General features: G+C 41.3%; 1 protein-coding gene and 1 long non-coding RNA gene across 4 annotated transcripts in view; one reads left to right on the forward strand and one right to left on the reverse strand.

Annotated features, from left to right (window-relative positions):
• The window catches only part of ttpa (tocopherol (alpha) transfer protein), a 32,511-nt gene extending 16,911 nt beyond the window's left edge, over positions 1–15,600 (forward strand). The window contains exons 3-5 of one of the 2 annotated variants that reach the window (XM_010902440.4): positions 11,981–12,174; positions 12,492–12,602; positions 14,403–15,600. In XM_010902440.4, coding sequence (XP_010900742.1) covers positions 11,981–12,174; positions 12,492–12,602; positions 14,403–14,630 — 533 coding nt within the window. In that variant the 3' untranslated portion in view covers positions 14,631–15,600. The remainder of the gene's footprint in view (positions 1–11,980; positions 12,175–12,491; positions 12,603–14,402) is intronic. The other variant, XM_020045309.2, reaches the window with a different exon arrangement.
• Positions 1–21,331, reverse strand: part of LOC105029209 — a 29,049-nt gene extending 7,718 nt beyond the window's left edge. The window contains exons 1-2 of one of the 2 annotated variants that reach the window (XR_002196615.2): positions 21,260–21,331; positions 12,463–12,582 (exon numbers count right to left, since the gene is read on the reverse strand). This is a non-coding gene — a long non-coding RNA (uncharacterized LOC105029209). Of the gene's footprint in view, positions 1–12,462; positions 12,583–20,936; positions 21,049–21,259 lie in introns of those variants that run through there. The other variant, XR_829462.3, reaches the window with a different exon arrangement.
• Between the last annotated feature and the right edge of the window lie 4,345 nt (positions 21,332–25,676).

Raw genomic sequence — 25,676 nt, forward strand, 5'->3', positions numbered from 1 at the left:
ACCCAATAGGGTCCCCAGAGCATAGGGTCCATTATTGTGGCTTTTCATATCTTCCCTGGCTACTTCGCTGGCTACACGATTCTCTCGTCTGGGTGTCAAAAACAGTGCAAGTAGTACCTCAAAGGAAATTTGAATAAAAATGTAACTATTCAGCATGACAAAAGAGTTGAAAAGAAAAGCTTTGAGTGAGGAAAAAAGGGTTCAATTCTGGCTTTACTGGCAGAGGGATACAGTGAGCGTCAGGTTGCTTCCATCCTGAAAATCTCTAAGACAGTGGTTCATAAGAACAAGGTCAAGCAACAGACATGGGGGACAATAAAGCTACAGACTGGCAGAGGGCGATAACGACTGTCCACTGTTAGAAATCAGTCATTTTGTGTAGTGGTTGAAAAAATCTATCGTGTACCCGGTCGTCAAGGGAGAGAGTAATTCAATTATTTATTGCAGCATTAGTCTTGTTCATGAAATTACGGACCCGGTCTTCCTTACACAACCTCAATCTCATCCCACTCAATCTCCAAGAAACATCCGTTGGTCCTCACCTTTACACATCCCAAACAGAATACACATTAGCCCATTTACATTTACATGTTTGATAAAACATTACAAGTACAATACAATCCCTAATGAAAAGGCCCATACACTTATGTTACAAATGACTAAGATGAAACAAAAGGAGTATCTGACCAATCAGGTCTTATTGTTCCTCAAAATAAAATCAATGTAAACAAGACAATTGACACACCCCACTCCAACACATAACTCAATATATGACAGTCATCAATCCCGTCCTCACCTCAGATTATAAGGGTCGAGAAAAATGTTGACATCAACAGGTTATTATCAATGTCAACGGTGTTCATCTGAAAATCAGACTCAACATGACATCATGATTAAAACATTTCCCCCAAAGTCCACTGAACAATCAAAATAACCCTTGTCTGTATCATGATCCATGTGACAATATCAAACAAAAGTTTGAAAATCTTGGATTTTAAGGAAAGAAGTCAGTTTCCAATCAGGTGGCCTTTAGTTCTTGTCTTCAATTTTCTTTGTCTTGTATCAGTGATGTAAATCTCCAATATCAGTTATTGCAGTCAGTGTGATGTGGACCCAGCAAATTGCCTGGTTGTCCTAACAAGTCAGTGTAGGTGTATAATGGAACAGTGAGTTTCCAACACTTCACTAATTCAAGATTAACACCACAACAGTGTCTTCCACTGTGTTGGGACCATGTGACCTTTCCAGTCAACTGGCCCGTGGTACTCTGACTTGTAGTATGTGGAGTCCTTCAGGTGACTTGTTTAAATTATGACAAATATGCTATATACACTCACCTAAAGGATTATTAGGAACACCATACTAATACTGTGTTTGACCCCCTTTCGCCTTCAGAACTGCCTTAATTCTACATGGCATTGATTCAACAAGGTGCTGAAAGCATTCTTTAGAAATGTTGGCCCGTATTGATAGGATAGCATCTTGCAGTTGATGGAGATTTGTGGGATGCACAACCAGGGCACGAAGCTCCCGTTCCACCACATCCCAAAGATGCTCTATTGGGTTTAGATCTGGTGACTGTGGGGGGCATTTCAGTACAGTGAACTCATTGTCATGTTCAAGAAAGCAATTTGAAATGATTCGAGCTTTGTGACATGGTGCATTATCCTGCTGGAAGTAGCCATCAGAGGATGGGTACATGGTGGTCATAAAGGGATGGACATGGTCAGAAACAATGCTCAGGTAGGCTGTGGCATTTAAACAATGCCCAATTGGCACTAAGGGGCCTAAAGTGTGCCAAGAAAACATCCCCCACACCATTACACCACCACCACCAGCCTGCACAGTGGTAACAAGGCATGATGGATCCATGTTCTCATTCTGTTTACGCCAAATTCAGACTCTACCATCTGAATATCTTAACAGAAATCGAGACTCATCAGACCAGGCAACATTCTTCCAGTCTTCAACTGTCCAATTTTGGTGAGCTTGTGCAAATTGTAGCCTCTTTTTCCTATTTGTAGTGGAGATGAGTGGTACCCGGTGGGGTCTTCTGCTGTTGTAGCCCATCCGCCTCAAGGTTGTGCGTGATGTGGCTTCACAAATGCTTTGCTGCATACCTTGGTTGTAACGAGTGGTTATTTCAGTCAAGGTTGGTCTTCTATCAGCTTGAATCAGTCAGCCCATTCTCCTCTGACCTCTAGCATCAACAAGGCATTGTCGCCCACAGGACTGCCACATAATGGATGTTTTTCCCTTTTCACACCATTCTTTGTAAACCCTAAAAATGGTTAGGTTTAGGGTTAGTAACTGAGCAGATTGCGAAATACTCAGACCCGCCCGTCTGGCACCAACAACCATGCCACACTCAAAATAGCTTAAATCACCTTTCTTTCACATTCTGACATTCAGTTTGGAGTTCAGGAGATTGTCTTGACCAGGACCACACCCCTAAATGCATTGAAGCAACTGCCATGTAATTGGTTGATTAGATAATTGCATGAATGAGAAATTGAACAGGTGTTCCTAATAATTCTTTAGGTGAGTGTATACAGTGGGGAGAACAAGTATTTGATACACTGCCGATTTTGCAGGTTTTCCTACTTACAAAGCATGTAGAGGTCTGTAATTTTTTATCATAGGTACACGTCAACTGTGAGAGACAGAATCTAAAACAAAAATCCAGAAAATCATATTGTATGATTTTTAAATAACTAATTTGCATTTTATTGCATGACATAATAATTTGATCACCTACCAACCAGTAAGAATTCCGGCTCTTACAGACCTGTTAGTTTTTTTTTAAGAAGCCCTCCTGTTCTCCACTCATTACCTGTATTAACTGCACCTGTTTGAACTCGTTACCTGTATAAAAGACACCTGTCCACACACTCAATCAAACAGACTCCAACCTCTCCACAATGGCCAAGACCAGAGAGCTGTGTAAGGACATCAGGGATACAATTGTAGACCTGCACAAGGCTGGGATGGGCTACAGGACAATAGGCAAGAAGCTTGGTGAGAAGGCAACAACTGTTGGCGCAATAATTAGAAAATGGAAGAAGTTCAAGATGACGGTCAATCTCCCTCGGTCTGGGGCTCCATCCAAGGTCTCACCTCGAGGGACATCAATGATCATAAGGAAGGTGAGGGATCAGCCCAGAACTACACGGCAGGACCTGGTCAATGACCTGAAGAGAGCTGGGACCACAGTCTCAAAGAAAACCATTAGTAACACACTATGCTGTCATGGATTAAAATCCTGCAGCGCACGCAAGGTCCCCCTGCTCAAGCCAGCGCATGTCCAGGCCCGTCTGAAGTACAACTAACAGGTCTGTGAGAGTCAGAATTCTTACTGGTTGGTAGGTGATCAAATACTTATGTCATGCAATAAAATGCAAATTAATTATAAAAAAATCATACACTGTGATTTTCTGGATTTTTGTTTTAGAATCCGTCTTTCACAGTTGAAGAGTACCTATGATAAAAATTACAGACCTCTACATGCTTTGTAAATAGGAAAACCTGCTAAATCGGCCGGTTATCAAATACTTGTTCTCCCCACAGTAGCAGGCAATATAATTGTTGTCTATTTTCGTTGTTATGCTATATTCTTTTTAATATAGACTTGCATAAAAACGAAACAGAGCTGTATATATTACAGCCTTGTCACGTAATTTTTTTCTCCATCCTTGCCTTGACGCCATATCGTTAATCTACCTCTCTCGACCTCCTTCATCTGTACTAGGCTCTGCTGCTGTCGCTGATCCAAAGTCTTCTTCACGTTCATATATTTATATTCTTAGTGACTTAAATATGTTAATTGTATATTATATATTTTTCACTGTATATTGCATATATAGTCCAATGTTTTTGGTGACAGTACACACACTAATCTGATTGTATTTTCACCAGTCATCTTCATTTGTCTCACGATCTCTCTTTAAATAAATCTGTAATCATAGGCAATACTAGAAGTCACCTGAAAGGTTGAAAAAGAATTATGCGGCTTGGGTGTAGTTTGAGGTTATGTTTTATTGAGGTGTAAAAGATCCACTTGTATTTCTGACGTTACTCATCTCAGCAATGTCAGGACCGGTGTGGTCCTGTATGCAAGGTTGCCAGAGTTCATTGACAGTATGGCTATTCTCCCGAACCAAATCATGTTTTATAATGTAAACACACAGACGGTATTTGTGCATTTGGCGGGTGGGAGGGTGCCAATGTCAAGCCCAGGTTGGGGTCATCCGATTGGGTCTGCCCACATTCATGGAGCCCTTAGCTTCACCTATTTATGGCGAGCCATTAAAATGGTTAAACATATATCCTTATAGTGCAGGCCCTCAGCTTTAATTTGAGGGTATTCATCCACATTGGAGGAAGGGTTTAGGAATTACATCTCTTTAATATGTAGCCCCCTCTTTTGCAAGGAACCAAAAGTAATTGGACAATTGACTCAAAAGCTGTTTCATGGACAGGTGTGGACATGGACATTATTTATTTATCAGTTAAGCAGGTAAAAGGTTTTAGAGTTGATTCCAGGTGTGGCATTTGCATTTGGAAGCTGTAAAAGTAAAACAGTCCATTCTTAGGCTGCAAAAAAAGTCCATCAGAGAGATAGCTGGAACATTAGGAGTGGCCAAATCAACAGTTTGGTCCATTCTGAGAAAAAAAGAACACACTGGTTACTAGTTAAAAGTACTGAGTACCCATGTTTGGATAAGAAAAGGAATGTAGGAGAGGGGGATCTGGTGTTTAGGGTCATTATTGACTGGTATCAGCGGATTATAGGGTTACTCGTAAATCGATAAATATGTATAACCCCTCAGTGTCTATCTGTTGTTTGTCCAGATGCTGTGAGTCTTCTCCTAGAGTTGAAGAGGTTACCCATGTGGGGGAGGATAGCTTACCCCTTGTGTGAAGCCTAGGTATTAACATAACAAATGGAATGTGTTTTATTGACATAGTACAGATGGGCAGCATCTTAACACACCCCTTTTAACTGTAATAAATACAGACTGTTCATGTATTAAGTTAGAGACTCCTCGGACGATTAAGTTTGTAAGTGTTTGATGCGTCTCTCTTATTTGCAAATAATTATTAAATGGTTAAATTGTGCCAAGATAATTTTGTCTCTGTTCTTACTCCTTTAAGAGTCTCGATTGATGGAATTGCCATCACATTTTGGGAGCTCGTCCTTGGTTCCTTAACCTGGTGTCTCGAATCATATCCTAGCGGGTCATCCGTGCACGGCCGGGGACTAGGTCTCTGGAGCCTTAAATCCTCCTCTGCTCGTGGGCTGGCTGCAAAAGGGGTGAGAGCGAGGGTGCCCGGCTTATATGATTTTTGGATTCATCAGTACAGGTACCTGGGCTTAAATTTAGTACTAAGGAGGTTAGAGCGCAATACAGTTGCAGTTGGACCGCAAGGGTTAAAATTTACAGTTATGGTTGGACCTTATCGATAAAATCTGCAGCAAAGGTTGGTCCTTTTGAGAGGTTGGACCTCTTTAATCAATCAATCAATCAATCAATCAAATGTATTTATAAAGCCCTTTTTACAACAGCAGTTGTCACAAAGTGCTTTTACAGAGACACCTGGCCTTAAACCCCAAGGAGCAAACAACAGTAGTGTTGAATTTCAGTGGCAAGGATTTATTTTTTAGGAAGAAACCTAGAGAGGACCCAGGCTCAGAGGGGTGACCAGTCCTCTTCTGGCTGTGCCGGGAGAGATTTTAAGAGTCCAATTGGAATAATTAATAAATGTATCTGGGCTAAATCCTGAGTCTATTTAAAATTAGACTAGGTCAGAAGTATGACCAGATGGCCAGGGACAGCAATGGGCCCCCCAAACCAGGTACTCCGCAGGTGTGGACCAGAACCTCATGTCCTCCAAAAGTTTGAAACGGGAGAAGACTGGGAAAATTCAGGAAATGCATTCATCATATCAACAACGATTTATAGTGGAGAAGGAGAACTTTGTGGGGAAGGAGAACTGACCCAATCCCCCAGCACAATAGTATAGCAGCGTAAGACCTTGGAACTGAGACGGGGGGGGGGCAACACTGTGGCCCTACCCGGGGGATCCGCAGTGCAGGTTGGACCTTTCAAGATCTGCAGCAAAGGTTGGACCTATTGAAGGTTGGACTTCTCTAGATTTGCAGTAAAGGTTGGACCTTTGAAACTAGTTTACTGGGTAATTCGGGGATATGGTGCGGCAGTAAGCCATTGATCGTCCCTCATAGTTACGTGGGCCAAAACAAAACGAACAAAAACAATAAATGAATGCCTGTGGTTTATGGTGTTTGGACATGTGAACTTATGTATCTTTTTGGTAGTTATTAGGGTTTCCGGTATATGGCATTTTCGTTCGGAGACAGATGCCTGGCCTACCGGGCAGACTGGAGGATTATGGCTGTGGTGACGTACGGTAGTTATTGTATACAGTTGTTTGGACGGCGTAGGCTGCGGTATGTAGGGAGTCTGGACGCTTTGGGAAAGTTTGTGGGGGGTTTATTGATCTCTGTGTTGTAGTCCTTTTCGCTCAGGTTAGATGGATCGTCCCTCTGACCACCAGCCGCCCTACCACGGTGTTCCGCCAGGCCGATTGCTGGGACTCCTTGGGGTTTTGCATCATCCCACCCCGCCCGGCGACACTCCATCGTTGGAGAATATTTCCCTACAACTGATGTAGTCAACCCCGCCCTATTGGTTTCGCTCTATGGACCTTTTCGTTGTGATCGTGCCGTTTTTGCTCCACTTCGGAAGTTTTGAGAAAGTCTACTCGGGTCAAGAAAAGATCCGTAATCTCCAGTGTTTGCAGCGACTGAGAACAAAGAAGACTAAAGACCCAGGGTTGAGGAAGAGACTATGCTAACCGCTACGTTTAAATTTATGAAGCTACCTCTAGACCAGGGGTGTCAAACCGGTTCCACGGAGGGCCGAGTGTCTGCAGGTCTTTGGGTTTTCCTTTAAATTGGTTCCCAGGTCAGACCTGAACAACCAGGTGGGGGTAGAAATTAACCAATTAGTGAACTCATTAATCAATCAGGTACAAGGTGAGAACGAAAACCTGCAGACACTCGGCCCTCCGTGGAACCGGTTTGACACCTGTGCTCTAGACATTCGACTGGACATTGGATTTGGGAAGATACCAGTGGGAATCAAGACAACTGCTGTTTAGATGTATTGTTCCCGCAAGAATAGAGACAGTTTCGGCTGACTCTTAGGCCTCGCCACGAGCGATCCAACGGGAACACGCAGGAACGCTAACCAGTCTGAAGGGGGTTTGCTGACGGTCAGAGGAGACGGACCAGGGAGCATCAACCGGTGAGATCATTTCTTAATACAATCCTGGTTTTTTCTCTAACATATTTGGAGGATACAGGAGTTACAGCTTTCATATGCTTTAGTAAACTATGTGGTTGGGTTTTGTATGTCAGATTTTATGGATTTGTGGAAGTTGATAGATGGATTTGAGAAAGTATGGTAACTTGAAGTTATTTTTAGTGTATTTTAGTTATAGCGACTGTAGTTTGAAAAATGTCGTTTTGTTTCATGTCCTGACAAAGATTCCCATGCAGTTAAACTATTGCGGGGCATTTCGTGCAGGATATTAAGCAGTTGGACTGCAGCAATTGGACTGCTGAAAAATCTGCAATTTAGGTTGGACCTTTAAATATGCAGTTATGTTGGACCTTATAGTCAAAATCTGCGGTTGAGGTTGGACCTCCTCATTAAAATATGCAGTTATGGATGGGCTGTATTGCTGTATACTAAATGCGAGAAAGATGTCTCGTTTGTTTTTTGACAGGGGAATTGTTCCCTTATGTCTCCCCTTGCAACCTGTATTATAGGTAGGAGAGAATCGGTCCTTTGGGCTAGCGGTGAGCTGGCCTCTGGTTGATTTTCTGACAACGTAGAAAGGGCACTGATGGCTTAGGGGCTATATCTGTTGCGCATCTATGTGGTGGGGTATAGCCTCGGAGGACCTTGTGGATTTTGTCAAGCTCTATGTCCACCAATTTCAGAGACTGTAGGATGGAGCAGGGATTGCTCCTGTCAAATGCCAAAGTTGTTGGTCAGCTTATGGTTTAAATTAGTAGTTGTACTAATGAAGTTGTATATGCGCGTACGCCAATTGTATTTGTTCTGTATGAGATTGTGGCCCGAGTCACAGGCATTTGTCCATATCTGGTTATGGTTGACCTAGTGAATGCATTTGTCCATTTTGGTATTCCCTGTGCACGAGGGTTCCGATTGGCTGCATTGTGTGTTCCTTGGTGGAATATTTGATCTCATTTACCGAGGTTGTTGTTAACTTTGAAGTTTTGTAATCGCAGGGTTTTGCTTTAAATGTGATTCTTTTGCGGGACCCACTCTTTCGACTTTTGCCTTAGTGCCGAATCTGCGAAATGTAACTTTGCCTTCTAGTGTTGTGCTGGTGGCTGGCACACGTGGAGGTGTTCGCCTGCTAACTTAGGGTGAGTGGTTAAAATTGTGTTTTTTCTCTCCTTGTGTGGAATGGAATGCAGAACATGGCGTTAGTCTTTAACGTTGAGGAAAACGTTGTTTCCCATGTCGACTGGATTTGCATCCAATATAATCATGGCCTGCAAACAGAGGGCAAAATAGCCAAAGCCTGTTTATTCCCCAAATAAATAAGCCCGTAATATTGGACGTCCTATTTTAAATGTTGAATTGGGTTTGGTTAATTAATGTAGTTTCACTTTGTATTTACAATGATACCTGGGATAATACTTGTGTTTTCAGACCTATGGCTGATGATCGTTATTGGTGTTTAAATTCTAGCCTGGTAAACTGACAAATGGGGTAGATTGATGTGACTGTATTTAAAGATCTAGGTTGGAATATCCTGGGGATCACTCCCTGATTGTTCTTTGATTTTAGTGACTTCATGCATCTGTTCTCTGTTAACTTGGCCTTTTTTTGTGAGTTTTTCAGCCCTACTGTTGCTGTGTTGATAAGAGAGGTGATTTATTAAAATTTTTTGCAAACAGTAACGATATTAGATGGGTAGAGCAATAACTCTGAACTTTCAGTTAACGTAGGATATCAGCTAAGTTGGAAGCATGTCGTCTTACTACAGGCAGTCTGAAGACCATGTCACATTTGTGTGTTGAAACTTTCCTTGGCTCCAGGAAGGGGGGGCAGACCCCCTAGGTGGGCTTTATCAACCTTTCCCCCTCAAATCAAAGTAGTTTATTACGTTTGAGTGTTCTGACTGTTCTCACCTGTGGTAATATGCCCAACATGAGTATGTTTGGTTTTGTGTTAATCACACATTATGTGCAAGCTAACTATAGCTTTTCTGTCAATGTATGTTTTTTAAACATATTTGTAGTACGGGTGGAGACCTAAAGTCATCCAACATTGTTAATTGCTAGAACACTCTTAATTTTGTTGCATGAAATATGCATGAAAGTAGCAATTTTGGCTGACGCCACTATTTTGAATACCATCGACATGCAAGTTGAGAAAATTCCCTAGACTTTAGGAGGTTTAGGAGGAGTCATGATAAATGTGTTGTTTCAACTTAGTTTGGCCGTTGTCTGTGGGAATGCACATTTTTATATGCTAATTTGGGCCATAGGTTTTATGGGTTATTCTTCCTTCACACGTGCCACCGTGTGGCACAGTTGTTTTTTTTGTTTTTTTGTTTGTGGATGTTTTTGTCATTTTCAATTTAGTTTTTGTTGGATATTCAGTTTGTGACTTTTTTACTGAATGAATGTTAGATTCCTCCCAACTATCGATTCACTTTTCATGTAATGGTTCTGCTTTCACGCTTGGAGTCATTTTCTGTTGACTCTGTCGTGAAAGCGGGGGGGGGACTGTATGAAATTATCTATGATGGAAAAAGAGTTGAACTTAGAGTTCAAAGCGAATTAAACAAGTATTTAAAGAGCAACATGAACTACTCTTTGAGAGTGATACTTCAATGTAAGCAAACTATTTTAACTGATGAGTAATTGGAACAGTAATAGGAAATGGGACATTTTGTTCTTCTGCTCTTTGTGTTGGTTTGTTAAACCAACGTTATTTTGCTACACTAGCAGAACAGAAGCCCCAGAAATGTTAGTTTTAACGATACTGTTACTGTTTACAACTAGTCTAATCTATTTGGACAAAGGAAGCAGAAAGACATTGGAAATATAGGTTTTGAGTGTTTGGTAGGACTGGGTTCTAATGCATCAGCAAGATGCAACAAGCTAATGTAATGGACATTTGTGATGGTGTATTGTGCAGTTGCAACTAATTTTCTTAAGGAGAATTCACTGACAAGTACAGGACACTTGAAAGCGATTCAGCGATAGAGGACTGGTTGGAGCCCAGAGAGACTGAGTTTGGCTTACAGGACAACTGTGACGTGGGCTGAGATAAGATGGATCACACACACACAGACTGTCCTACAGCTATGAGCGGACTCCACCCTGGGGTGCCGTATGTCTACAGTGATGCCTGGTTCCTGTGAGCTGGACTAATTTTAGTCCTGACAATTCTGCCATGAGATGGAGAAGGCAACCTCCAACCGAGAGGATGGAGGCTAAGGAAAGCTCCGGTTCTGGACAACATTTACTGGGGCGTGGAACACTAACTGCACGACATCATGCCACGCTGATTGGGTCCATACCAGGTACATCACATCTGCTGTCCAGGTAGCTGAGAGAGGAGCCTGGGGTCGACAACACACGCTACAGGAGGGCTTCTGTGTTTAAAGATTAGGCACAGTGAATAGAAGTCACTGAGGGAAAAGTGAGTTTTCTGGTGCTAGTAACCATCACTTACGACCCGGCCTGCAGCTATAGATCCTTTAGCTAAAACTGGTCATTCTAGCATTCACAAAGGAGAGCACAAAGATTCTCCTGACCTGGCTGATAAAGCACCTGGAATGAAGACAACTAAAGCTGTGTCATGGTAACCTGCATTTGAGCTATGAAGGACAACACCTTGGAATATACATCTGACTTTTACGTTCTGTTACACCGGCCTGCCAAGAAATGGTTCATAACTGACTGTCTGACGTTTGGAGGAGCAGACCATTTGTGATGACTTTGGAAGTACATCTAATTGGAACCATGGAGAGGACTTTTCAGTGAATCAAGCAATTGGCATGAGAGGACTTTGTAACAGTGACAAATTGAAGGATGTATTCAGTGATAGGTGGTAACACACTCACGTGTCGATGCTACATACCCCATACTGCCAATATATGTGTCACCTGAATTAATTTCCTTTGACCAATGATTTTAACATAAAAGCTTGCTGTACTATGTTATAGTTCTGTATAATGAAAATGTGTGATCTTGGAGTTAATACGAAGGTAATGGTCTAGAAGCATGTAAATGAGGATCCAGACATTTCAGATTTGTTCCGTTCTCTAATCATTAGGGTTATGATATTAACAGGGTCATGTTGTTAAAGAGTACTGTTTTGTTGCGCACTACATCCTAATGAGTGAACTGTTTAAGGATTGATACCAAGGGTTGACTTGGTATCAAGATGATGGATTGTTGTGGAAATTCTTGAACTGATGTATACTTGGTCCTATACATGTATGAATGGGTTACTAGTTAAAAGTACTGCGTACCCATGTTTGGATAAGAAACGGAATGTAGGAGAGGGGGATCTGGTGTTTAGGGTCATTATTGACTGGTATCAGCAGATTATAGGGTTACTCGTAAATCTGTATAACCCATCAGTGTCTATCTGTTTGTCTTCTCCTAGAGTTGAAGAGGTTACCCATGTGGGGGAGGATAGCTTGCCCCTTGTGTGAAGCCTAGGTATTAACAGAACAAAGGGAATGTGTATTATTGATTTCAATTACCATTCCAAAGATTTGAAGTGTCCTCTCAGGGGGACAAGAGGGACAATATACCTGTACATCCATTTAAAATGTATTAAGGAGATGAAATGACTACGTTCATTTAACTTTAAGTTCCTTTGACTCGCTTCATCAGGCCAGTGGAACCCCAAAGACTTTACAGCATATCAGGTGTTCCGTGTCAGTTTGATCACATCAGAGCTGATCGTCCAAGAGACAGAAACCCAGAGAAATGGACTGAAAGCCATTTTCGACATGAAGGGATGGGGCTTCTCACATGCCTTCCAGGTGACACCCTCCCTGGCCAAGAGGATCTCCTCAGTGCTTACGGTAGGTTATCATTTTTAAGAATATTCTGCGACCTGAGAACAAGAGTGTTTCTAATTTGCACCATTTCAGGTAATCCCTCTAAGATTCAATACATTTTCTAAGGTCTGGTGCCTTATTACAGGACCCAGACCCAGGATTTAAAGGTTCCCGCTGGTTTGCCAAAACAAATTTTAAAACTCCAAATGTAGGGTTTGGGTCCATACTTGTTTGTATAGTAGACATTGCCTATAGCTATACTATGTACACCCACACTGTATATATTCAAAATGCTTCTGTAATAATACTTACAAATGTCTGTTTAATGTTGGTCTTCTTAGGACTCATTCCCTCTAAAGGTGAGAGGCATCCATCTCATCAACGAACCCATATTTTTCAGACCTGTCTTTACCATGATCCGTGCATTCCTGCCTGAAAAGATTAAAAAAAGGGTCAGTCCCCATTCTGTGTTTACATTGATTATTTTAGCTGACTCTTTAATCCAAAGCATTCATCTTTAGATGCAGGGCTCGAAATGAACGTTGTCCCAAGGACAATATAAAATATGTCTGGGACGGTACAACACTGACTTTTGACGATTGCGGGACGATAGGCCAGAAAAATACAAAATGCGTTCATCAGTGGTTCCATACTAACATGTTTAAACACAAAGCTGATGAAATCATCCTATTTAGCTTAAAAGTTCATTAACTATGAATTACTCATTCACATTACAAGCACTGCAATGCATTCATTGGGTAGATGGCGGCGCATCGGGAGAACACCATTCTCAAATGCACACTTGATGCAAGCGTTTTTTGTAATGTAACAGATGGATATATTGACTAGCTAATTGGGAAAAATGAAAGATAGAAGATGCAACTATGGGATTGTGCTTTATTGCCTTTGGACAGTCCAAAAAACGTTTTGTAAACCAAATAGGAAAAATGCAGGTTTCAGTGGTATATCAGGAAGTCTTCCAAATAATTCTTTTTTTCTATGGTAGGATTTTGGCTATGGGCTATTAAAAGATAGGCTATGTAAAACATTGAGGTTTCAAACAATGAGGCCTGACTAGGCTTTGTTATGTAATTATTTAGTTTATGTAAATGCAGAATCATTATATAACAAAAGAAAATCATTATATTGTTGGGCATTTAGGCATATTAGAATGTGAATTTCATCTGCAGACTGAGGTTGCGTGTTCCGGGAGTTGCTATGGCAATTTTGATCTGTATCTAAATGACCAGCCTTAGTTTGAGCATAGCTCACAAACGTGAACTTACTTCACTAGCTAGCTACACAAATCTGTTTACTAGCCGCCCAAGTGTATGGTAGACACGTTTGAGCCACTGGCGTAGCGTGGTGACACCGGGTCAGGGTGCAAGCTGTCCTTATGAAGCAGTAGATACGCATGTAAACCGATCCTGCCGTAGATTAACCTAGCAGCTCACGTCTAACTGTGATAACAGCATAGAAACACACAATATAAAAAAAAAAACTTTATGATAGAGGCCAAGCACGGGCTCCCCACCCACCGCCGGCCCTGGTGCAACCGCACACCCTGCACCCCCGATAGATCCGCCAGTGGTTTGAGCAATGATCAGGTAACCATATTTTGCTGGCTGACGTTATTGTTAGTTACCATAGGTTGAAAGTGTGGGTGTAGCAGAGAATGTGAAGTCTGGGGAACACAGTTTTATTATATTGTGGTGTTATGTTGTTTAACTGGGCAGCTAGTGGTGGAATTGAATATCTCAACATCATGTCCATGAAATGTTGTCGTTTAAGTTCAACTCTGGTTTATGTAATGTCAGTTGTCTGTGTCACAAATAAACAAATTACTTAAAATTGTTGCCAATGACCTAAACCATTGTTCGTATTTCAAAATGTATTCTAATTTTGGGATGGGTCAAGTTCAGTTTGGAACGGTTGAAATTGCACTTCGAGACAGTGAGGAAAAAAGTTAGTTGCGAGCCCTGTTTATATGGCTAAATGAGACAACCACATATCTCAGTCATAGCAAATGAGCATTTCTTTCAAATTCTTGCATGGACGATGACCTTAAACTTTAATGTTTAAATTAGGTCCTCATAACCCATAGGGATTTAGTCTATTTTAAATGGCTAGCTATTTAGCAGTGCACATTATGGTTCCTTGTTTCAAACCCAATTTGCTGCCTTTGTAATAATTTTCAATGTTGATTTTGACTGCAGTGATGCTAAATTAATGTAAATGCCCCGTCTTCCTAGATCCACATGCATGGGAGCACTTTCAAAGAGACACTGCGTTTCTTTTTCTCAGAAGACATCCTCCCCCAGGAGTACGGGGGCAGTGGGCCAACCATAGAAGAGGTTTGTCAGAAATGGACCTGCCACATCCTACAGTCAGAGGAACTCCTCACCCAGCTCTCCATCTACCCTGCAGAAATGGTCACCCCAGACTTCCATCCTGACCCTGAATCTGCTCACAGCTCCTGACTTCACATGGACTCCACATCCCGAAGTACAATAGTACCATGATGTGGTAACGAATACTAGAGTGATGTGTATATGTGAGCTTTTTGTGAATGTCTGCTGTAAAAGTGAAGTATATTTTTATACTTTTTTTTTATTAAAAAGATTCAGTGCCTAGTTACTCATATGCTGCTCTTTAAGAGATCTGTCAATCCAGATTGATAATGCCAATCTCTAGGAAGCTCAGAGCAAATTAATTTAGTTCTTTGCTGTTTTTTATCTTTCTCGTGGAAGATTTACAGTGTTAAGACCCAATCAACGCCGCCTTATACATTTAGAATTTACTCAAATAATTGTTCTTCTGAATATTACACGCTTCGGTATATCACAAAAGCTCTAGTCCATTCCTTGCCTTTATGTAATACAGTCCAAAGTTCAAAAAGCCATCCAGAGGGACAGTGCAGTTTTGATCTTGGTTTGGCTCTTTCACAACATTGTGTTGAGCCTCGCTGGGCTCTTTCATAGCCTGTTGTTGAGTTTCGCCATGCCCTTTCCCTTCATTAACCTTTGACATTCTTCTAATGTGCTAGTAAACACTTACAGATGTTTTCTATTTTACCACATTTGGACTATGGCTTGATGTTAATCATGTTTGTTTTTATCTCTTTGTTTGTTTGGAGTTTGGAGCAAGATAGGCAAAATTATTTATAATGAAGTGCTTCTTTTGTGTGTTTTTCTGTTAGTGTTGTGCTTGCTGTAAAACATTGCTACACCTCGATGACCAAATAGATTGCATTGTGGAAATGTGAACAAATCAGAAATTCAAAGGAACTTTTTAGTGGTTCCTGAAAGACAGTCGTGATTTATTTTATTATCTATTGGACAATTACTGTAATTAAACAACGTGCACTAATAGAAAAGTTTACTGTACCTGTATATTTGTCGAAACTGAACATTTGATTAAAATACCCAATAAATGTTCTCTTTTTCTTGGCATTTGTCATTTTCCTGGTTCTTACTAATTACTTTTTTTTAGTATTATTCTTGGTAATACAAATGTAATACACATTCCCTCTGATAGCACAGCTACAATAAACATAACAGAACAGAGGAGCAGCACAACAAAATATTTATTCTAACAGCTTTCTCTCTTCAATGGGTGCACCCACCCCAGATGTGAGCGTATCCGCAGCTTTCATGATATCAAGAAAATGACTTCCCCTGCGGTATTGGGTATTGCATGACTTTGCTCATTAAATGAAATGAGTGCTATTTGCATATTCAGGATCACTTTATTTAATATCAGGTTTTGGTTTAAGATCTGAAAAATGTGATGAAATTGAAAGGCGGCGAATACGTTGTCATGCATGTTTGAACTTTAGACACATGTATGTTTGAGGTTTCACCCCAAATCGTTTTATTGTTTTTTTTCATGAGAATAATTACTATATTTTATAAAGAACAGTTCATATGGAAAGATTGACTAATATGGTCAGGAGGCTTATCTTAAGAGTTAATTACAAAGTACTACATTTGCATTACATTTTAGTTATTTAGCAGGTGCGGTTTTTCAGAGTAATGCAGTTTATTTTCTTATTTGCTTACTGGCCACCCATGGGAATGGATGGCCAGTAACTGGTCAAATGACACCATCTAGCGGTAAAATATGAATCCAACTTCCAAACTAGTATTTTCAAATATTGCAAATAAGTATTTCTTCACTAAGTTTTTTTTTACTATCAATTGTCATTGTTAAATTATTCATCCCTGTATTGTTGTTAACAAATTATCAAAATAACAGGTTTTGCCAGACTGCATAAGCAGAGCAGTCCAGAAAGAACGAATGTCACTCGCTCACTGACAGACATACTTCATAAATCACTTGAAGTGTTGGACTCTGTCTGGAAACACGCTGCTCTCTCACCCAGGAAAAGCAGCTTAGAGTGAGGGCAAACAAATATTTCTCCCAGCTAATCTGCTTGATAGAATTTTGAGAAGAAACAAGTTAACTACACAAAAAATTAACAAAAATATATTATATTGATTGACAAATGTACAAGTAGTGTAGATATTTTTCCCACCACCGATGTTGTTAAGAGTTGTAAACAGAAAAGTAGGATGTAACACCACTCTATGCTACTGCTGCTCTGGCTTAGTGGTCAGACCAGCAGTCTCTACCAGCCACACCTCCAATCTTGTTTGGCTATGTCGTGGAATTTCACAAAGATATTGATATATTAATAACACAAAGACACCTTAATTTACAAAGTATATCTGTTTTAACATGCTGCATGGAGAGAGTCCGCATGCAAGGAATCTCTCCCGCATGACCTGATCCCTCCTGCTTATATAGGATCTATCATTGTCATCTTAACCTATGGAAGTTTAGACAATTACTCCACCATTGTATTACTTTCTGAGGCCCAAATAAGGGCTTTAGACAACGAGGCATCGAAACTTGCCACACAGGGCAAGTGGTACACCACAGGAGGTACAGGAGCTAACCCAGGGTCAGGATCAATATCTTTTGGGTATAAAATGGACAGCAGGTACAAGAAGGGAGTCGCAGAGTTACATGACAATGGGGACAGTAGAAACAATGGACCTCTAACAACTTGGCCTGTTGTCGCATTATTCAAGAGAGGCTTCTATGCCAGAAATATAACATATGGAAAGATTCTAATTGAAAGGCTAAATAAGTAAAATTTCTCCCTTTTTGTTGGTAACAAAAAAAACACAAAATGTACTTACCTTTGGTCAAAATAATGACCATTTTGTAGTTCTATCAGATATACAGTGGGGACAACATGTATTTGATACACTGCCGATTTTTCTGGTTTTCCTACTTACAAAGCATGTAGAGGTCTGTAATTATTATCATAGGTACACTTCAACTGTGAGAGACAGAATCTAAAACAAAAATCCAGAAAATAACATTGTATGATTTTTAAATAATTAATTTGCATTTTATTGCTTGCCATAAGTATTTGATCACCTACCAACCAGTAAGAATTCTGGCCTAGCCAGTCTCCAGACCTGAACCCAATAGAAAATCTTTGGAGGGAGCTGAAAGTCCGTATTGCCCAGCGACAGCCCCGAAACCTGTAGGATCTGGAGAAGGTCTGTATGGAGGAGTGGGCAAAAAGCCCTGCTGCAGTGTGTTGAAACCTGGTCAAGAACTACAGGAAACGTTTGATCTCTAATTGCAAACAAAGGTTTTTGTACCAAATATTAAGTTCTGCTTTTCTGATGTATCAAATATTTATGTCATGCAATAAAATGCTAATTAATTACTTAAAAATCATACAATGTGATTTTCTGGATTTTTGTTTAGATTCTGTCACTCACAGTTGAAGAGTACCTATGATAAAACTTACAGACTTCTACATGCTTTGTAAGTGGGAAAACCTGCAAAATCGGCAGTGTATCAAATACTTGTTCTCCCCACTGTAAGGAATAACAGAAATGTGCTCCCTGTACCTTTTTACCCACTTATTCCATAATGCATGAGATTAATATGATTAAATGTATCCAAATATCAACTATCACATTCTCATAGTCACTATTCATCCCAAAAAATTAGTTCTTACTTTGTTAAACCAAATCAAAACGGTAAGATGTATTCTACTCAACCATAACTATGTTAGATTTTACACCAAACAAACAATTTCCAAAAAAACAAATTAGACAAATACTGTGAATGGACACTAAGGGATGCCAGTTTTAACAGATGCCAATTTTCTGTTGTAACTATGCAAACAGGAACATCCAATTCTTCATGTAACTGTTTAAGTACATATTTAATTTGCTCTGAACTTTTAAGTCAGCTCTTTTTCATCATAATTAATCATATCATACATTCCCCCCTGCTTTCATGTCAATAAGTCACAGAATGACTCATGAGAGAAAGCAGTACACAGAACGGACATGAAAAAAAGCTTAAAAGACACACTTAAAAGACACACAGCATAGCTAACTCTGTTAACTTGCATATTAAATGTACGCATATTTCTTTTCCATGCAACAACATTTTCATAATCTAACTTAATTTACTTTAACAATGTTTTTTGTATTATACTCTGTTAAGAGCTGTTAACAGAATTATGGCAAAGGCCTAAGAAACCAAATTTAATGTTTATTACTGAACAGAAAAGTTGCAAAACATATTTGCCTTAAAATTTTATATTGTTAAGTTATTTAGGCAGCCATAAGTCTATGAAATTCCTTTTTAAGATGCAATGCAAATGTTGGTATAATTGCCGTTATCTAACTTAATACAATATATTTTTGTACTACATGCTTTTAACGGCAGCCCAGACCCAAGAAATCATATTTTTGGGCCACACACTCAATATGAACAGGAGAGCCTCGTTTTGGCGTTGACAAGTGAGGTCAGGAGTCATTTCTGTTGAAGCTGTGTGCGGTACTGCTGCAAGATGTACGTAAGTGAGGCTGGATTTTAGCATCGGGTGACAGTTTTTTGGATTTGGCTGCATGCTTGCTCTGGAAGTGCCTCCGCAGTTTGTACTGTTTAAAAACTGCAACGTTAGCTTTACATATTAAGCAAGTTGCTTTACCTTTTCTGTCCATTCTTTTTAAATACCCTGCTTTCGTTATCAACTTTTCTTAGACAGGCTCATTTTCAGAGATCGCTAGCCATCAATTGCGTATATGAACAAATAATGAATTACGCACGTGAATTGTGGTGCTGGTCCATAGCTACGTATCATAGCAACGCAAATAGTATGTTTCAAATTAAAAGTATTTAAAATAGATAGTACTGTACTTATTACTGGAAGTGCCACAGGAATTTTTATTTGAAATAAAATAGCAACAGTAAATAAATGGAAGTAATCTGAAGAGCACGTCAAGTATTTTTATTTTATATTATTTTTAACGTTTTGGATGTATCGTGGGCTGGATAGAATGACTCAACCCGGCCGGGGCCTTATCTTGCCCAGGTCTTATATAACCCATTGACAAATGTGCCTTACACAGTGAAACAACCCTCAAATTTGCATATGAACCGTAACCAAAATCAGCATTGTCACAAGCAATGGCCATAGTACACAAACATAATGTCTTGATTAACCTCCTAAAGTTTGGGGAATTTCTCTAACTTCAATGCATGTCTATTTTATTCCCAATAGTGGTGGTCAGCCAAAACCAAAATCACAACTTTCTTGCATCAACATCAAGATTGTTCTAATTATTAACAATGGGAGATGACTTTAGGTCTCTAACCTCACTACAAGTTTGTTTCAAAACCACACATTTCCACATGAAAGCTATTGAGAGACTATATTTTGAAACATGAAACCACAAGACTATATTTTACCAAATTAGGAAAGCATCATTGTACCAATTTCCAATTTATCACTCTGATTAAATTGAGGAATTATTCTTGTATAGAATCCTAAATCATCAGACAAATATCTCCACGTGTACCAGCTAACAGCACAACACAAGAAAGAAAATTACAATTTTGCGGAGTTGGCGCACAGGCAAAGGCCGAAAGAGTGGGCCTCGCCAGAGAATCATTAACGAAGCAGTGAATGCATTCACCCAAGTGTACACCAAACAAAGCAAAACCTGGCGAATTAAAAAAACGTCCAGGTTAACAACAATCTTGGTGAACAAGACCAAATATTTCCCCAAAGAATACATAATGTAGCAAATCGGAACCCTCGTGCACAGGGAATACCAAAAGGGAAACGCATTTACCAGGTTGACCACAACAAGATATTCACTAATGGGCCATTACCGCATACAGATCAAGGACAATCGGTGCGCACGCATATACAGCTATAAGGTCCAACCTTTATTGCAGATTTTAACTATAAAATGTCAAACCTGTACTGCTTCATTAACCCAACTAATCGCCAAACCACAAGTTGTCCAACAACTTTGGTGTTTTACAGGAGCAATATCTACTCCATGGAGCAAGCACCACTCCCTCAGGCAATCTAGCCTTCCTGCGTGTTCCCATTGGGTCGCTCGCGGCGAGGCCAGAGAAGCAGCCGGAACGGTCTCTATTCTTGCGAGAACACTACATCGTTGTCTGTTTTCCACAGTATCTTCCCAAACCCAATGTCCAATGGTGGCCATCATAAACATAGCGGTTAACAGAGTGTCTTCCTCAACCCTGGGTCTGTAGTCTTCATTGGTCTTATCCACTGTAAACACGGGCTGGGTCAACAGAGGTTACATATTGGGTGTGTTCTTCTCCCACCACTCAATTATTTTCTCGACACACATACTCTCCCAACACGTCCAAAGTGGAGCAAAATGGCCTACTGTATCACCACATCAAAACTACATAGTCCGTACCATAAAGCAAAACGAGTCGGGGGCTATCTCAATCACCAGCGGGGTTGGCTACGTCGATTGTGGGGAAATGTTCTCCACCGATGCAGTGTCGCTGGGCGGGGTGGGATGACACAAAAGTCCCAGGCCTGCCGAACACAGCGGCAGGGTGGGGGCAGGCAGAAGAACAATCCATACAACCTGAGCAAAAATAACTACAACACAGATAAATAACCCCACACAAACTTCCCTATGAAAAGGTTATATCAAACACCACTTTCCACATACCGTAGCCTACCCCATCCAAACAACTTTATATCATACCTTTTGCAACTTCCATACGTTACCTCGTCCATATTCCTCCAATCGTTCTGGTAGGCCATGCATCCAGCCCTTTCGCAAGATATTCCTCAAGCTTCGTTCACACCAGACACGGCAATCTATATGCGTTCCGGCGGAAGTCCATTCATTTCAATAGAAAGCAATCCGCACCGCTGCGTCTATTCTACCGTACTCGGCCAGATTTGGTTAATATGTATCTGTCCCTGATGTTTCTCCATTTCTTCCTACAGTCGTCTTCTAATAGTGAAAAAAATATATGTATCTTATGCACTTTAAATGTGTTGATTATTCATACTTTCTCTAGCTCTCTACCACACCTAGCAGGTTATTAGCCTATACAACGTTACGTGACAAACAAGAGCTGCTGTTGCTAGCATGATGAGCTAGCTATAACAAATTAAGAATTTCACAACTCTACAAACCTAGCTGGCATCTTTGCTTGCATGGCTACACTTTTCCACGCAGCATTTTTAACATTTAGGTCTTGGTAAACGTCCGAGGTAGTATCATACAAACAAGGGTGGCTAGACACTAGCAAAATGAGGCTCTCCTCCATCTTTGCGATACTGGTTATGAAGATGCGGAATATTGATTGCGTTTTTTGCGTAGATTGATTGCGATGTTTGCGTTAAATTACCGTACGGTAATTTTATGCCGTGTCTGGTGTGAACGAGGCTTCACAATAATGTTTTATACAGTGGTCCAACCACTGTACTGTTAACAGTTTCAACCAAAGTTTAACTGAATTCTGCCCTTAGCTCCTGAGTTCCAAATTTCACCCCAGGTACTGTTGAGAATTTTACGTGTACCAGAATTTCTGAAGAAGGACGAGGATCCGGTCCAAATGGAAATTTAGCACAAAGATTTATTAATATGAATTGATAAGTCAAAATACATGAAATACACTGCAGCGGTCAAATATTTGCTCAACCCTCGAGCTTGCACAAAATATTCGCGCCGAACAAAGATCGAACATTGGTTTTAATACTCCCGCCACAGGGGCGGTTACTTTTCACTCTCGTGAGTAAAACCCATCCTTATTGGTTCTTTGTTGACATGGTGACATGTTGGACGAATCCAATCCAATGAAGACGGACATGCTCTAATTCTCGGTCATAGATCAACAGGTTCTTTGCATACAGGTGTGAAATCTTAACCAGGTTACAGTAATTTACATTCTATTGTCCTAACCTAGACTATAACATCAGGGGGCTGGAGACAGAAGGTCTCTTTGTGCTGTATAGGGGGCAGTTTCATTTGTATGTTAATTGTGGGGTTTTAATCCTGTCTCTCTATCAGAGCCAGGTGTAAAGTCTGAGTGAGTGTGGTTGAGTGTAATTTAAGGAGTTCTAAACTTTATGGTTATTGTATTCAATCATATTTCCCTAACCTGGCTGCAGCATACAATTTAATAAAACAAAAACATAAGAATACATGGTTATTAAATCAGCATTATTTAAACTACATTTATCTCAACAATCCCCCGTTTCACACCATTTATGGTGTGAAAATAACTATAAATGTCACTGAGAATAAGATCATTACCTAAACAGAAATATGACAAATGTAAACATCAATTATTGTAGACCAGTTGTAAAAATACTTCATGGTAGATTGCTGGAAAGGAATGTGAACAAGTTGTAAAGAATAGAGTACACCATGATTTATACAAGAGATTCAGTTTCTTCTCCGACCTCGTTATCTGACTCCTCATCTTGCATCCAATGTGACCAGAAAGAGAGACAAAGGTTTTCTGGTTGAATCTTTTAACTTGTTCACCGCATGGTCAACTAAGTACTCAGTCTCTCTCTGGACTCCAATTAGATCCCAAATGTTCTGCTCCTCCAAATGTCAGATAGTCAGTTGTGAACCATTTCTTTGTAGACCGGTGTAACAGGACATAAAAATCTGATGTATATTCCAAGGTGTTGTCCTTCATAGCTCCAATGCAGCTGTTGTTGTCTTCATTCCAGCTGCTTTATCAGCCAGGCCAGGAGAATCTGTGTGTTCTCATTTGCGAATATCAAGATGACCAGTTTTAGCCAAAGGCTCCATAGCTGCAGGCTTTGAACTCCGAAGCCCTCCTGTAGAGTGTGTCGTCGATCTGCAGGTTCCTCTCTCAGCTACCTGGACAGCAGATGAGATGTTACCTGGTATGGACCCAACCAGCGTAGCATGATGTTGTGGAGTTGGTCTTTCCGCGCCCCTGTAAACGTTGTCCCGAACCGGCGCTTTCCTTCGCTCCCATCTGCTCGGTTGGAGGCTGCCTTCTCCATCTCATGGCAGAATCGTCAGGACTAGGATTAGTCCAGCTCACAGGAACCCAAGACCTCTCTGTAGATGTGCGGCGCCTCAGTGTAGACTCTGCTTGCAGCTGTAGACCAGTCTGTGTGTATGTGAGTGTGTGTTTGTTTGTGTGTTTGTGTGTCCATCTTATCTCTGCCCACCTGCCTCTTGTCCTTTAAGCCAAGCTCAGTCTCTGTGGGCTCCAACCAGTCGAATTGTTTTCAAATGTCCGGTACCTGAAGTGTGAATCATCCTTGAGAAGATTAGTTGTAACTGCACAGTACACCATCACAAATAGGTCCAGTACATTAGCTTGTAACCCAGTTCCATCAAACACTCAAAACCGTATTCCCAATGTCTTTCTTCTTCCTTTGACTAAATAGATTAAACCAGTTGTAACAGTATTGTTAAAACATTAACATTTCTGGTGCTTCTGTTCTGCTAGTGTAGCAAAACAACAATTCCACTCTTTTCTATAGTTGGTTTACCAACCAACCAATAACAACAGTACATAATTTCTCATTTCCCGTCACTGTTTCAATTACTCATCAGCTAAGATAGTTTGTTTACATTGAAGTATCACTCTCAAAAAGTAGTTCATGGACAATTCTCAGTTCACCTATATAATTTACATCTGATTGTGTTGAATCAGAACTACAATCGAATTCACCATTGTTTCACTTAAATGATAAGAAATAAAAATAATGAAGAGGTATTGAATATGTAAATAAACCTGGAATTATCCATCCATCCATCCATCCATCTTCTTCCGCTTATCCGGGGCCGGGTCGCGGGGGCAGCAGTCTAAGCAGGGATGCCCAGACTTCCCTCTCCCCAGACACTTCCTCTAGCTCTTCCGGGGGGACACCGAGGCGTTCCCAGGCCAGCCGGGAGACATAGTCCCTCCAGCGTGTCCTAGGTCTTCCCCGGGGTCTCTTCCCGGTGGGACGGGACCGGAACACCTTCCCAGGAAGGCGTTCCGGAGGCATCCGGAAAAGATGCCCAAGCCACCTCAGCTGACCCCTCTCGATGTGGAGGAGCAGCGGCTCTACTCTGAGCTCCTCACGGGTGACCGAGCTTCTCACCCTATCTCTAAGGGATCGCCCGGCCACCCTGCGGAGAAAGCTCATTTCGGCCGCCTGTATCCGGGATCTTGTCCTTTCGGTCATGACCCAAAGCTCATGACCATAGGTGAGAGTAGGAACGTAGATTGACTGGTAAATCAAGAGCTTCGCCTTGCGGCTCAGCTCTTTCTTCACCACGACAGACTGATACATCGACTGCATTACTGCAGAAGCTGCACCGATCCGTCTGTCAATCTCCCGTTCCATCCTTCCCTCACTCGTGAACAAGACCCCTAGATACTTAAACTCCTCCATTTGAGGCAGGCACTCTCCACCAACCTGAAGTGGGCAAGCCACCCTTTTCCGACTGAGGACCATGGCCTCGGATTTGGAGGTACTGATTTTCATCCCCACCGCTTCACACTCGGCTGCAAACCGTCCCAGTGCATGCTGAAGGTCCTGGTTAGAAGGGGCCAACACAACAACATCATCTGCAAAGAGCAGAGACGAAATTGTGTGGTCCCCAAACCTGACACCCTCCGGCCCCTGGCTGCGCCTAGAAATTCTGTCCATAAAAATTACGAACAGAACCGGTGACAAAGGGCAGCCCTGCCGGAGTCCAACATGCACTGGGAACAAGTCTGACTTACTGCCGGCAATGCGGACCAAGCTCCTGCTTCGGTTGTACAGGGACCTGACAGCCCTTAGCAAAGGACCCAGGACCCCATATTCCCCAAGCACCCTCCACAAGATGCCGCGAGGGACACAGTCGAATGCTTTCACCAAATCCACAAAACACATGTGGATTGGTTGGGCAAACTCCCATGAACCCTCCAACACCCTGTAGAGGGTATAGAGCTGGTCCAGTGTTCCACGGCCCGGACGAAAACCACACTGTTCCTCCTGAATCCGAGGTTCTACTATCGGCCGTATTCTCCTCTCCAGAACCCTGGCATAGACTTTCCCGGGGAGGCTGAGAAGTGTGATCCCCTATAGTTGGAACACACCCTCCGGTCCCCCTTCTTAAAAAGAGGGACCACCACCCCGGTCTGCCATCCCAGAGGCACTGTCC

This window comes from Esox lucius, chromosome 3 (genome assembly GCF_011004845.1).
Source record: "Esox lucius isolate fEsoLuc1 chromosome 3, fEsoLuc1.pri, whole genome shotgun sequence".
NCBI lineage: Eukaryota > Metazoa > Chordata > Actinopteri > Esociformes > Esocidae > Esox > Esox lucius.